Raw genomic sequence first — 16,300 nt, forward strand, 5'->3', positions numbered from 1 at the left:
TACACTGCCACTGTAGCATGAACATAGTGTACCAGTATGTGTAATAAATTGTAAATTCTGATCTATCCTGATCACAAACATTTCTGAAAATTCTTGAGAAAACTACCCATTAAAGAGTGTGGATGGATAACATCTACTTGTTTATATCCTGATAGCCTCTTCCCATCCCATGAATAATAAGGCTGTTTTATTTTTGCTGCCCCCAAATGTTATAGCATCTTATCTAATTTAAATTAACTTTGTATAAAAGTATTGACATTGTTTTGGAGTATGCACATGTACATTGTTAGCTTGCCTTATTTGCAAGCTAACAAACTAGCCTGCCATTGTTTTATCTATAGATTCTGAAAACAGACATGAGGCTTTCTGGATCATAGAAACCATTTATTACAGCGAAATGCAGCAAGCCATCTTGTCCTTCCTGAGTATCTCATTTCATCCAAAACAGGCAGTCTCACAAATTCCCATATTCACTAGCCTGTAAACTGGAAATCCGAAAATTTCCCATATCCCTTCAAACTCTGATGAGTGCCACTAAATCTTTCTTTTAATCTTTACTATTCATTTATTTATTTACTGAATTTACTGGTATGGGTTTTAAACACACAACTCAATAAAACAGCTGCACACTGCATTATGGTCTGTCACCCAAGTAAAGTCTCTTGGTCCCATTCCTGCCACCTTTGCCCACCTCCACTTCCCCCCACCTGCCTTTCCATCTGGCTGTCACCACACTATTGTGTCTATGTGATAGATAGGGGTTTCTTTGCTTAATTCCTTTACCGCCTTTCAGCCAGTCTCCCAAGCACCCTCTCCTCTGACATCCATCAGTCTGTTCTATGTAATCATGTCTCTGTTTCTGTTTTGTTCATCCACATGTAAGTGAGATCGTATTTGTATTTGTCTTTCTCTGACTGGCTTACGTAATAATCTCCAGGCCCATCCATGCTGTCCCAAAGGTAAGACCTCCCTCTTTCTGTGTGTGCCACTAAATCTTCACTCTGCAGTCTCTAAAATCCTTTCCCCAGTTCCCTACATTTTTATGATACCATTATTCTAAAATATACTAATAAATGATGTAGGTGAAGATAAAGTTTTTTTAAATTAAGCTTGGCCTTTTTATAAGGAGAGATTAAACCTATGTGTGAAATTATGGGACTAAACTATTCATGGTAAATTAGAAATCAAGGCACTGATTCTGAGTTACTTACAAAGTGCAGTAAATATCTATTTACATGTTGAAAATCTGCCTGCAGATGTTTTTGTCTTGACAGATTGCTGTTGAATAAACATCAGCTTGGCATCAGTCTCAAATTTCCTTTAGGGTCAAAAGATTTTATATAAATTATTTGTTTACAGTTCAGGGGCAGTTTCTACTGAACTGGACAAAATGACCCAACACCAGCTCAGGTCAACAACGGTAACAGCTAACGTAGCTTCAGTCCCCATGAAACCTTAAAGCACACACAGTCTGCACATAGGCACTTGAAATGGAAGATGTTATCCCGTGTGTGCTGTATAGACGTGAGAAGCAATTATTTTAATTTCTGCAGTGTTTCAGAGAAGACTGTGAGACTTGTTCGGGAAGTCATTTGCCTTTTGTTGCATACTGCTCTTTTGGAGTACAAATATTTATATTTAGAATTTGTACATATGTATAGGTATTCATACATCTAATAATGTAAAGTTCAGATTGGTATTTTTACACATGTATATCTGGTGGTAGAGTTTAATTGTCTTCAAATAGCTGTTAGACCTTGGTTTTCCTCTATCACTCGGTGAGCTACAAAGGCTTTTTATCTGAGCATGTGATGAAATGGCCAGCTTTACATCAATCGTATTTATCTGGTTATGTATAATTTGTGTTTCTCACTAGAGCTGAAGATGTGTGAGGGCAGGGCCCATGCTCATCTCGCCCACCATGGTATTCCCACCGCGGCCATCAATGAATGTGTATCGGCTCAGTGAATGAATAGACATAATTAGGTGAGCCAGAAAGGACGCTTTTAGGATTGTAAGTTTAAATCCCATTTTAGTAGAAATCTGTTCGGTATCGCTTTTCTTTTTTGCATAGTATGCTTACTGCAAGATTATTTAATCATAGATTTTAGTGACTTTAAAGCAAGGGGGAACAAAGGAAAACATTGAAAGAATATTGGCCCAAAGTCAGGGGACCTGGTTTTGAATTCCTGTCGCTCCATGTAGAAGCTGAGTGATCCTTCGTTTTCTTCTCTGTAAAACATAGATGATTAATGAGATAAAATGGAAGACGCCTGATATTCAAAGGTTAGGTGATTCTGACTCCTAACGATATGTTAGTACTATGTGTTAGCAACTGATATTATAAATTGACCACAGGATATAGGAAATACATCATTTTACAGAAATTTTTATTAATGCAATAATTATAGAAATTATATAAGCAAGTAGAGAAAACCATAAATGCATTAACATACCGTGATGATTTTTAAGATAAGTTAATTTATTAGGAATACATCCTCTAGATTTTTTTAAAACAAGAACAGCTCTATTTGGCAGTACCACATGCTTAAGTGTGACTCGTTTTCCCAAAAATCTAAAGCGAATCTTGCTTCTTTGTAGAGTGTAATATTGTGAAAGCTGTAACTTGGATTCTAGTAACTGGGAGTGAAGATAAGTTATATTGGAATAATTTTGTAGATCACAGAAAATTGAATAACTATGTTTTTATATATTACATAGTATGTATCAGAGGAGAGAGATTTAAAAAAAATAAGACTCCAAACATACTAGCATTCCATGAATAGTAAGATATCCCTGAAAAGTATAAAATCTAATGTCCTTCCAGTCAATTAAATTTAATTGCTTTCTCATCAACTATAATGTAAACATGTATGTCCAATTTAGCTTGAATTTGTGAGGTCTAGAAGCATTCCATTCACTGGGTACCCTTAAGCCATAGTTCCGACAAACAGGATTTAAACAAAATGGGGCCGTTTTTTTGCCATTTTAGAATATAAAGATTTTTCTCTCTTTATTCACATACATTTAAGAGGCTTGTGCAATAGACTGAAAGAAGCTTAGGGAAAGCGAAATGTTTTTAATTCCATGTTTCAATATTGAAAACTAGTATTTATAAATCATCAGAACTATTCATCACAGATAGTGACAGGCACTTAATAGCACCTCTAAATATTCAAATTTTATTTTAGACAAAAATGTGTACTATACCAGTACTTATTTTCTGCAGTGCTGAATTCATATGATTAACAATGTGCATTATACATATCTCTTCTGGAAAAGTCAACCTTCATAGAACTGTTTTATACTAATGAATACTAAAATAAGATTATTTTTCTGAAATATAAGGACTGTTCAAACAGTGGTGTTGTAAGTTCTTTTCATGACTTAAGCACCCATGGTAATTTTGTATTACTGCATTTAAAAAAATAATTTCTAAACTTAATTATGTATATCATTAATTTAGATCACCTATTTAAAATAAGTTCTAGATAATATATATGTGTGTGTGTATATGCACTTACTTGTTTTACAAAAAAAATAGCCATAAAAATTCATTTTGTTTTTGGTAAAAAAAAAAAACCTATTTCAGAGAATTCTTTACTGTACAATAACAATTTAAAAAATGTAGAGAATAATTACATTGGCATATGTCAGTGACAGTTTTATTTTTAAAAACTTTTTGATAATGTACATACACCTTAACTGTCTTGGGATTTTATTTCCCTTGGGTCAAATCAAATGATGCCTAGCCTCAAAATTACAATTATTTGATTTTGAACAACATATTAAAATAATGAGGGTATTATATAATGTAAAAAATAAATTAATAAGTAAAGCCTAAATGCCACATGAAATGTAGGTTGTATTTTTAAAATAGCAACAACGTAGTTTCACAGTAATATACGTTCAGCGTAGGGGTGGGGGATCGCAATGGGTGGCTTCTTACAGCTCTCGCTCAGCGGCTGATGCAGCCATGAGATTAATGATGTGGTTTCTTCATACGTGAGACAGGAAGCATCAATCCTAGGGCCACACAGGGAGACTAAGCTTTTCATATATATTTAGTCAATATTTCAGCCAGAAAAGCAAACATGTTCTACTCGTATAGTTTTCCATTTTGTGGGAAATGTTAAGGCCACAATTTAAATTACATTTACAGGGTGTGGCAAAAGTAGATTTACAGTTGTTCAGATGGAAAATAATACCACAATGAATAAATAATAATATAAGAATAAACTGTTTCAGGTACTCACAACTGTAAACCTACTTTTGCCACACCGTGTGTGTGTGTGCGCACGCGCATAACATTTCCCCACCATCTTGGTTGTTGGGCACGTTCACTGTTTCCAACATTAACAAGTTTGGATTTCCTTTATGCTTTACCCTAGGAAAACTGGATTTACTTATATTTTATTGTTGGATACAAATGTTTCTGTATACAGAAAATGAGAAAAAGTCTATTTTTGGTGCCCAACTCAAAACAAGAAAGTATTTTATGCAAAAATGACTTACCAGGAGAACATTATAAAACCATATTGAGGTAAAGAATTTTAGGAACAATATGGTACTCCCTCTTATCCACAGTTTCACTTGGCCCCATCAAGCTCAGTCCAAAAATATTAAGTGGAAAACCCCAGAAATAAAGAATTTACAAGTTTTAAATCATGCTCCATTTTGAGTAGTGTGGCAAAATCTCACATCATGCAGCTCTGTCCAGCCTGGAACGTGAATCATCCCTTTGTCTGGCGTATTCGCACTGTATACTCTCACTTCCGCTTACTCAGCAAACTTTGAGGTCATCCGTTCCACTGTTGAAGTATCCCAGTGCTTATAGTAGCCCAATGCTGCATCACACTGCCTGTGATGTCCTCCACCTCACTTGATCTCACCATCTACCAGGGATGTCCAACCTTTTGGCATCTCTGGGCCACACTGGAAGAAGAGTTGTCCTGGGCCACACATTAAATACATTGTGACACACAATCACAAAAAAGTCTCATAATGTTTTAGGTAAATTTAGGATTCTGTGTTGGGCCACATTCATAGCCGTCCTGAGCCACGTGAGGATTGTGGGCCGCAGGTTGGACATCCCTTCTAGACATTTTCTAATCTTACATCATCACAAGAAGAATAAGTGTATTACAACAAGATATTTTGAAGGAGAGACCACATTCACATAACTTATCACAGTATATTGTTATAAATGTTCTAGTTGATTATTAGTTACTATTGTTAATCTCTTACTGTGTCTAATTTATAAATTGAACTTTATTACAGGTATGTACTTGTATATATAGGAGAAAACATAATATGTATAGGCTTTGGATACTATCCAAAGTTTCAGGCATCCCCTGGGGTCTTGTAACATGTCCCCTGTGGGTAACAGAGGACTACTCTCTCATAAAATAGAATGTTTTCTGTCATGTAAGTGTCTCATGAATATCTGTGGTGGCACATGTCACACATGTATGTTACAGTCAGCAACCCTCTGAAAAGCATAACTCTTTGTTATTTGACAAATAACAAATTTTGTTATTTGTCATCCTCAGGGGTATATGCAACAGTACGTATTATACAAATAAAATATTTTAAGTAATTTTAATTTTAATCTTAAAATTTGATGTCATATTAGCACAATTTATGTGGACAATGAAAGTCTGCCTTATTTTGGTTCTAAAAGAAAACTAAGTGGAATTTAATTTAATGTTATTTTTTTCCACTCAATAGAAGCGTCTTTAGTTCAATAAAATATCTCAACAAAATATTCCTGACACTTTAGGGACAGCTCTGAGCAATTCCCAAATTAAAGTTCTGTGTTCCAGGACATTGTGTCCTAGCAAAAATGTTCACCTCAGTGCCTGCCTTGTTGAAATACCAATTGTCAACTAAAAATATTTGCAGCTTGGCTCTGAGCATGGAACACACATTCCCCATTTATTATCCAAATAACGGAGTGATCCAAAATATTTCCTCATTAAAATATCATTAGCAATCATGTAGGATAGTTTTTAAACAAGTATGCTTTCAAAAATGTTTAAGCAAAACAATAAAAATAAATAAACCCAGATATTTCATTTCCTCTAGGCCAGTATCATGGAAGTTTTTATAGTCCTTGATTGCAAAAACTTCTCAGTACTTAAACATGGACCTGAGAGAGGAATGGGCCTCATCACTGTCCATTATTTGCCTCACTGAGTGCTCTGGGATAGCAAATGTGTACACCCGTAGTGGGTTAGCACCGTGCAGTGTCTAGGAGTGTGGACCCCAGGATCAGACCTCAGTTTGAAGTCCTGCCCTGCCACTTACTAAAGGTGGGGCTTGGGCTAACTTCGCCTCTTAGGGCCATGGTTTCCTCATGATGTTGTATCCAATACGTTACCACATATAAATCCTATCAAACAATGTCTGGCCTTTGATATGCATTTGGTAAATGTTAACTTGTTTTCATTATTTTGTTATTCAGTTTTTTTCATTCAAAACATACAGAAAGAGAGGCTTGACATCAGACTTTTAGTTGGCTATTAACTATCAGTTCCTATTGTTGTGTGTATTCAGTATACTCCCTGATTCATGCATATATGGTAGAAAATCCATACCACATAGCACACATAAATGTGTGTAAACCATGTAATGAATATGGTGTATATGTGTACATGTGCATGCCTGTGCAACAGACAGACATGAAAAACAGAACATTTCGAGGCAAAATACATAATACAGAAAAATAAAAAACAGTAAATTGAAAACACCTTGTCCTTAAGGCCAACTTTTCATGATGGTAAAGAACACACTCAACATATTTCCATTTTTAAGCAGTTCATAGTTGCAGCTTGGGCTGTCTCGGTTTGTTTAGTGTTTCCTTCAACATATATTCATAACACATTTTGAATAATCTTGGTAGGAAGCACAGCCTCCTTTAAAACCTGATGCAGTACCAGTTCGTGTAGTTTGGAGGTTTCTTGATTTCTAGGCCAACGTTGTAATGTCAGCCCTATGAGGTAGTCAATCAGCAACCTGTCAGAAAATGGGTCAAAAGGCTTATTTCCTTAAGCATAAGTCATCTTCCCAAGGTAGTTAGCTGGCACATATCCTTTTTGCCCTTGAGCTTCAGCTAACCACCACTCTTTATTGCCACTTAGGTCGCAGAATCTAAGTATATGGACTCGTTGGTATTCCTGAAGGCTAAGTTCATGGTTACTTCGTGCTTCAAAGGCGTGAACTGCATAGAAAATCTACACAAAGAAGCAAATGACATAATTAGAAGCAGAACCTAAAAATGTCGACAGACACAGTAAAGATTCCCAAGCTTTGAGAAGGAATGCGAGCTTTCTTTTTTTCTAAAGGGACATTTCCCCGACTTCCGCTAGATGTATTTTGTGAAAGTGTGGTCCACATAAGGATTGAGTGAAATAGGCATTTTTAGTGTCCTGTTGGGAGGGGTCTAAACTGTGCTGGAAGGCAGTTTGTCAGTTTCCATTAGAAGATTTTTTAACATTAATTTCTTATTCAGTAATAGCTGTTAGAATCTCTCCCACAGAAATAGAAACATTGACACATTTTGGCACAATACTGTTACTGCAATAGCCAGTTACAGGGTGAAAAGTGGGAGGGAAGGGAAAATTGCACTGAAGCTTCAGCAAGAGAATGAATTCTAGCCCATACACTAAGGAAATCTGTAGAAATTAAAAATCACTAATAACATGGGAAAATAATTATAAAACAGTAATTTATGTCTCAAAAAAAGGCATAAAATCAGGTGTACAATATAAGTCTAATATTGTTAGATTTTCTGGTAGAATTAGAGGTGATTTTTATTTTTACTTATTTGTTTTCTTATTTTCCAACTATACATAATGACAATGTATTAAATTTATAACATTCAAAATATTTTAAGTGACCTAGAAGAACCTAGTAAAACACATTTCAGTCAAAAAAATTTTGTCTAACATCAAAAGAATACTACATAAATATTAGAAGCATAAGAAGTCCCTAATAAGCCTTCAGTCCCTCTTCCACTAAAATTGTAAGACTGTTAATAAAAATGTTTAGTTATGGTATAAGATTAACCAATCAACTAATACATTGATTTACTCATTTAGTCAGAATTTATTAAGTATTTATTATGCACCAGATACTATGTTGTCAGAGAAGTTGTAACCCAGCTAGGAAAAACAAATATTTTACAACAAAGGCACACACAAAAACAAAACAAAACAAAAACACACCCTACACGCACAGGTGATATATCAGCATATCAGCTAATTGTGAGCTGGGCTGTGGAATAAGAAGTCTTTTATAGGTCACAAAGTTGATAACAGGGCTGAATATATCATTCAAGGTACAGAGACGAATACATGCAAACAGTATACGGGAAAGGCACGCAGATTAACTTTCTCAAAATTGAGGGTCAATGTAAGACAGGAGATAATGAGAAATAGGTGATTTTGTGGAGCAGGAAAGTGACTGGGACTATAGTTACAATTTAAGTTGTTCTTTAAATCTTCACCTGTTATTTAACTTTCGGTGAAACTCGAATAGCATTGATTTGTGTTTTGTCTCAACAACTCTAGCATGAGCTTCACCTCAAGGAGAGGAACCACATTTCAACTTCTCTCCGTGGACCACATTCTGGTGGTACACAGTAATGATTCAAATATTTGACTTGAAAGTTAGGCCAAAAGGCTTGGATATCATACAAGAACATATAAGAGGTCATACTGTATCATACAAGATACACAGAAGGCAGATTGTTGGACCTGGCTTATTTGGTAATTTAAAAAGTAAAGAAAACAAAAATGTTTTCTTTAGGTGCCATAAATTTTTGAGCAATGGAGTAACAGCAAAAATATCTACCTCTTACAGGGCTCATGACAATTTACATATCAAATGTGCTTTATCCTCAACAGCCCTGTGAACTGTGACTTGGAGAAGCAATGACATGCTCTCTGGATCACAGAGCCAGTGGGTGTTGCTAGGACCGTATCTTCCAACTCCAAATTCTGCGCTTGGTTCAGTTCTCATAAAAATTTAGGAACCAAACCCTTGTTCTAGCAAAGATATGCAGAGTGTATTCTTGTGAAACGTGACTGGACTCTCCAAAATGTTGCTGTTTCATTGTTGTTTAGAAAGTGAAGACACTGAGAAGATCTACAAGAGCAAAGTGGAGGATCTGATTTGCAAAAGCACTCAGAAATGTAACATACCATCCTAACATGACGTGTGAAAATAATCTGTAACAGCCTACATTAGCAGTTGTTAGCCATCTTTTGTAATTATTACACACCATTTTTATACATATTTGTAATTTTTATACATATTATGCAGTTTGAATCACCTACTAATATATTATTCCTAAACATAGTCGATCAATAAACAATGCCGGGGGGGGGGAGGTTACAATACCTACCACCCCCCCCAACAGTTGAAAATCCATGTATAACTTTTTATTCCCACCAAAACTTTACTGATAGCCTACCTTTGACCAGAAATCTTAACATAAATAGTCATTAACAAATATTTTATATGTTTTATGTTTATACACAGCATTTTTATAATAAGCTGAACTAGTGAAAAGAAAATGTTAAGAAAATCATAAGGAAGAGAAAATACATTTTCTCTATTTATTAAAAAAATCTGTGTCTAAATGGACATGCACATTTTTAACCAGTTTTGTTCAAGGGTCAACTCTACTTTGTGATTCTTTCTTTTTGGCACATATTCTCTTGAAGGGAATATATAAAATCTTCCACTTAGATCTATTTGGTCTGAAATTAGAGCTTATATTTTAAAGACTAAATATAGATTCTCATAAAGTTGTAAATTTAAACTACACAATTATAAGGTATACTTTCAATATTTTAAATGCTTGTGATCCAAAGTTAACTTAAGATGAGCCGTTTTCAGTTTTTGTATAATATGTTTATGTCTCCATTTAACATGAAATAGATACTCAAAATAGATACTCAAAATAGAAATATACCTACTTTTAATGAGACAACAGTTTGTAACATTAGACTATGAGTTAGAAGTTCCAACGTCTTGTGGATTTAAGAGTTAAAGGGTTTATTTTTAAATATTTTAATTATTCTAGGATGTATCTTTCTAATTTTCTATGCTAATATGTTTTGGTCCAGATACATTAAAATTTTATTAAGCCATAATTGTCTGCTTTTTTTCCTTGGCATTTCTTAAAATATATTTTTATTGGTTGCTTCTTTTTAAAGCTCTGGTTCATTTTATGCACAATATTCTATGAATGCTATCCAGTCCCCCCACAGCACTTACTTAATTTTTTTATAATACTCTGTATTGTTGCATTATTGACTCCCAGCCAATTCATTACCCCGTCGTTAGCACCACCAGATATTTCCCAGTTCAGCATTTCCGTGTTCTGTACTTGTGCATTTAATTATTCCTCCCCTAGTGACCACCTTACCTGTCTTCTCTGCATCTCATTTTGTTAATTTCATCCCAGTTCTTTGATTAACAACAAAAAAATCATAATGTTTTAATATACCTTTGCAAAACTAAAAAAAAACTTATAAACCACTATTCACAATATTATACAGAGATCAGGGAGCCAAAATAGTTACACTGAATTTTTGTAAATGTTCATTTTTCTCTCTTACTCTCCAGGGGCAGGCTTTCATATTCTTTAGTTAACAATTATGTATAGTTATTACTCAAGTAATTTTTACTTTAAAAACCAATTTTAAATAAAGGTAGGCAAAATTAAACAAAGAAATCAACTGCTATTAATGCTTTTCCTTCATTCCTTGCTTCCTGCCTTCCTGCCTTCATTTTTTACTTTGTCTTTTTTTTTTCTACCTACCTCCATGAAATGGTAATAAACATGCAATTAGAGTACACATAAATTTTTCAACCTGCTTTTTCACTTGAAAAAATATTTTAAAATCTTTCCATGTCATTAAAGCTTTCACAATCATCACTTTAACAGCTACTTAAACACACTGTGCTCCAGCTTGCTGACTTCTGAAGCACTTTCTAAACAATAACATACTAGAGCTATTGCTACTATTATTGTAAATAGGTGAAAATATAAAGATGAAGGAGCAGACAGTGAATGTAGAATTAGCAAAAACAACTAACTTTTAAGGAGTCAAAAATTATGTCCTTAGTATGACTTATGTGGAAAAAGGAAAGAGCACTTAACTTCCCTCTAGAACTGGGTTTTAGCCAGTATGAAACCTGGTTCTTTTGAGAAGCACCAAAGACTGCATGGCAGCAGCCCAACATCCTGCTAGCCACACGAGGCATCTTAGAGGCCGCGGTAAGCAGAATTCAAAGGCGGAACCCAAGATTACCCCTTCCTGTTAAACACCTCTGTAATTTACAATCCCCATGGTGAATATGACGTGCATTCCTGTGATTAAGTCACATCATATGGAGAACGTAAAGGGGTTTTGCAGAAGTGCCTAATTTGATCCCTAATTAGTTGGCTTTCAGTTAGGTAAAGATTATCCGAGTAGCCTGACATAATGAGAGTGCATTAAAAGAGAGTCTAGGCCTTCTCTGAAGGGAGAGATCTGAAGCCAGAGAGATGCTCACCTGCTGGCCCTGAAGAAGCAAACAACCATGTGGTGAACTGCTACAGAGATCACCACATGCAAGGATCTGAGAGCAGCCTCTAGGTGTTGAATTTTGTCCTTGGCTGATGTCCAGCGAGAAAATAGAGGCCTCCATCCTGCTGGCGCTGAATTCAGCCAAGGACTACGAACTTGGAAGAGAACCCCAAGTTTCAAAAAGGGCACAGTGTGGCCAGTCCAGGTTGCAGCTACGTGAGATGTTAAGCAGGGTGCCCAGCTAACCAACCTGTGCTTGGGTTGCTGCCCCCGGCACTGGTGGGGCCACACAGGTATGTCGTTTCAAGCTACTTAGTTTGTGATCATTTGTTATGCAGCACAGAAAACTAATACAATGCATGGTGTTGCTATTTGATGAGCAAAAGGGAACAGTACCTTACAACGGGAAGGCATGTTTGTTTGACTGGTATGCTTTTTGATATAGCACAGAGTAGCTAGGAAAGAAGCTGAGAAGTAAAAAAATTAAGTCTTTTACTGTAAATCAGTCCTGCCAGACTGGGACTATCCATTAGTTCATCCCATTATCCTACAGAGCCTCTGAATTATCATTCAAGAGAGCTTCCAAACATTCAGACAAAGTCCCTGCTTTCCATGTGGAATGCGCAGGGAGGGCTCTGAATGAGCTGGTCCTGGGGCCCCGATGAGTGCAGTGACCAGCCCTCCCGATTACACCTGGCCCAGTGTCTCATCTAGTAGGCACTCTCTGTCACGAAGAAAAGTTTCCCACTATAGGTGCTAAGTTACATTTTTACCCTACGTGTAAGACTCCTGATCCACTGTAACTGTCCTATAATATACTGGAGGCTCCTTATCCAATAACTTTTCTTCTTCCTTGAGTGGAAAAGTGGGTAAACAACTTAAGGCTCTAGAGCAGCGATTTCTAACCTAATTTTTAAATAGAGTTTCTCTTGGAAAATCTAGGGAAAGATATGGACTACTTTTACCCTCGTTACACTCATGAGCACACTATTTGCAGCATGTTTGAGGAGATTTGTGAAACCTCCCAAATCCCATTCATAGACTTTTTTCTTTTTTGAGTTCTTTCAGCTTAACACTAAGTTCTTTACACTAAGCTTAAAAACAGCTTAGTGTAAAAAAATCACAGAGCCACTAGATATTAATTCAGTAGGAACCTGTGTGTTTCTGATTGACTTTTAGGCCCCGCAGAACCCTCTGGCTGTCAAGCACAGGCCAAGGCTACCCATCCGTCTGTACTTCCTGGCAGGATTCACTACATCCATCCATAAGGCTCCATTACAGCCAATAACACCCCTCCCACCTTGGAAATGTGCTATTGCAGTTCTGGAGGGGAGCAGAAGTTTTGCTGCCATGGTAGGAAAGGGTAGGGAAAGAATTGCTGACCCAAAGTGTCAGCCAATTAAGCCAGTACAGGTTTCAGTTGATATTCCTAATAATAATATATAACCCAGAACAAAAGTCTAAATAGCCACACAGAAAATTGCTTTGTAGGGCAACTCAAATGTGCACATTACAATATACAGTGTATTCTCACTGTTCACGAAGACAATACAATTTATTCCCACTTTTCTTTTTTTTAAATAATTTTTTAATTTAATTCTTGTTCAAGTACAGCTTTCTGTCATATTCCCAACCCTGCCCACCCCCCGCCCCATGCTCCCCACCTCCCTCCCATTTGAACCCCCCACCCTTAGTTATTGTCCATGTGTCCTTTATATTTGTTCATGTGAGTCCATTCCCTTTTCCCCTATGATTCTCTCCCCTCTCCCCTCTGGACCCTGTTAGCCTGTTCCATAATTGAGTGTCATTGGTCATATTTTGCTTGCTTGTTTGTTTTGTTTAGATCCCTGTTAACGGTGATATCATATGGTATTTGTCTTTCACCGCCTGGCTTATTTCACTCAGCATAATGCTTTCCAGTTCCATCCATGATGTTGCAAAGGGTAGTAGTTCCTTCTTCCTTTCTGCAGCATAGAATTCCATTGTGTAGATGTACCATAGTTTTTTGATCCATTCATTTACTGACGGGCACCTAGGTTGCTTCCAACTCTTGGCTATTGTAAATTGTGCTGCTATGAACATTGGGGTGCATAGGTTCTTTGGGATTGGTGTTTTAGGGTTCTTAGGATACAATCCCAGCAGTGGAATTGCTGGGTCAAAAGGCAAGTCCAATTTTAGTTTTCTGAGAAAATTCCATACTGTTTTCCATAATGGTTGTACCAGTCTGCAATCCCACCAACAGTGGACCAGAGTCCCCTTTTCCCCACACCCTCTCCAACATTTGTTGTTTATTGCTTTGTTTATGATAGCCATTCTCACCGGTGTAAAGTGGTATCTCATTGTAGTTTTAATTTGCATCTCTCTGATAGCTAGTGATATTGAGCATCTTTTCATGTGTCTCTGGATCCTCTGTATGTCCTCCTTGCAGAAGTGTCTGTTCAAGTCCTTTCCCCATTTTTTAATTGGGTTAGTTGTCTTCTTAGAGTGAAGTCGTGTGAGTTCTTTGTATATTTTGGAGATTAAACCTTTGTCTGAGGTATCATTGGCAAATATGTTTTCCCATACAGTTGGTTGTCTTTTTATTTTAATGCTGTTTTCTTTAGCTGCGCAGAAGCTTTTTATTTTGATGAGATCCCATTTGTTTATTCTTTCCTTTATAGTCCTTGCTCTAGGGGACATATCAGTAAAAATGTTGCTGCGTGAAATATCTGAGATTTTCCTGCCAATGTTCTCCTCTAGGACTTTAATGGTGTCATGGCTTATATTTAAGTCTTTTATCCACCTTGAATTTATTTTGGTGTATGATGTAAGTTGGTGCTCGAGTTTCATTTTTTTGCATGTAGCTGTCCAGTTCTCCCAACACCATTTGTTGAAGAGGCTATCTTTACCCCATTTTATGATACTGCCCCCTTTGTCGAATATTAATTGACTGTAGAGAGTTGGGTTTATTTCTGGGTTCTCTATTCTGTTCCATTGGTCTATGTGCCTGTTTTTATGCCAGTACCAGGCTGTTTTGATTACAGTGGCCTTGTAATACAGTTTGATATCAGGTATTGTGATCCCTCCTACTTTGTTCTTCTTTCTTAACATTGCAGCTGCTATTCGGGGTCTTTTATGGTTCCATATAAATTTTTGAAGTGTTTGTTCTATGTCTGTGAAATATGCCATTGGTACTTTAATAGGTATTGCATTGAATCTGTAAATTGCTTTGGGTAGTATGGACATTTTGATGATGTTAATTCTTCCAATCCATGAACACGGTATATGTTTCCATTTGTTTGTGTCTTCCTTGATTTCTTTCTTCAGTGTTGTGTAGTTTTCTGCATACAGGTCTTTTACCTCCTTGGTTAGGTTTATTCCCAGATATTTTATTTTTGTTTTTGCTATATCAAATGGGATTTTTTTCTTGATTTCTTCTTCTGCTGCTTCATTGTTGGTATGCAAAAATGCCTTTGATTTCTGGATATTGACTTTGTATCCCACTGTTTTGCCAAATTCATTTATTAGTTCCAGCAGTTTTTTGGTAGAGGCTATAGGATTTTCCATGTACACGATCATGTCATCTGCAAACAATGCCAGATGACATTTGTTTCCTCCTTTCCGATTTGGATGCCTTTTATTTCCTTTTCTTGTCTGATCGCTGTGGCTAGAACTTCTAATACTATATTGAATAGAAGTGGTGAAAGTGGGCAACCTTGTCTTGTTCCTGATCTTAGTGGAAAAGCTTTTAGTTTCTGTCCATTGAGTATGATGTTGGCTGTAGGTCTTTCATATATGGCCTTTATTATGTTGAGGAATGCTCCCTCTATTCCCATTTTTCTGAGTACCTTTATCATAAATGGGTGTTGAACCTTATCAAAAGCTTTTTCCGCATCTATTGATATGACCATGTGATTTTTGTGTTTGCTTTTGTTTATATGGTGTATTACATTTATTTGCACTTTTCAATTGCTCTACAGGGACCTCTACAGTGTTTGGTCACTTAGACTCTCAGACCAAACTCATGGGAGGGTAACCATTTTCATCCCTCCACACTTTCTAAGAGCCAACAGAACAGAAACATCAACCCCATGGCAAGGTTCAGGAAGGTCGGATAGGCTTTCCCTCTGTTTCCAAGGGATGGACAGCAGTTGTATGGTGAGGGCAGTAAAAAATACCAGCCGTCTTCATCTACTGGCTGCAACTAAGGGAAATATTCCTATGCAGCCTTTTCTTCTTCTCTTCCTTGTACTGAGGTTTCCAACAAGTGTCCTCTCTTCAGCTTGTATTAACTTTATGGGGCAGACTTTGCCCACACACAGGAGCAACCTGCCATTTGGGCTGAGTTATTTCAACTCAGAGGGAATACAGGGGATTCTATGTGGCCAGGGAGCCAAGCTGCATATTTTCTAACCTAACTACATTAGTAACAATGCTAATATTTATATTCCTGACATCAGGCTCTATTTTCAGTTGGTTCCAAATTGAGAGGAAAAGAAAAGAACAAATAGCACTTTATGGAGAGATACCATCAATATACTTTCTGTTTTGAGCAAAAGAAAATGACTTCATTCTTTTCCTTTTGGTAAGGGAAACTTTTAATGGACAGATTGATAGGTTTACTCAAAGCCTTACTTTGCAGCTGGTAGTAACTGGATGTAGTTTTAGACTACAAATTCCACGCTGAACGAACCTAAGTGAGGTACTCACTCTAAAAGTAAAGCCAAGTTAGGACC

General features: G+C 36.5%; 1 protein-coding gene across 1 annotated transcript in view; it reads right to left on the reverse strand.

Annotated features, from left to right (window-relative positions):
• Positions 1-4,975: 4,975 nt before the first annotated feature.
• The window catches only part of ARHGEF38 (Rho guanine nucleotide exchange factor 38), a 136,515-nt gene continuing 125,190 nt past the window's right edge, over positions 4,976-16,300 (reverse strand). The window contains exon 14 of the mRNA XM_037031911.1: positions 4,976-7,235. Coding sequence (XP_036887806.1) covers positions 7,050-7,235 — 186 coding nt within the window. The 3' untranslated portion in view covers positions 4,976-7,049. The remainder of the gene's footprint in view (positions 7,236-16,300) is intronic.

The sequence above is a fragment of the Sturnira hondurensis genome, unplaced genomic scaffold (genome assembly GCF_014824575.4).
Source record: "Sturnira hondurensis isolate 20B ecotype Veracruz unplaced genomic scaffold, ASM1482457v3 Scaffold0021214, whole genome shotgun sequence".
In the NCBI taxonomy this organism is placed as follows: domain Eukaryota; kingdom Metazoa; phylum Chordata; class Mammalia; order Chiroptera; family Phyllostomidae; genus Sturnira; species Sturnira hondurensis.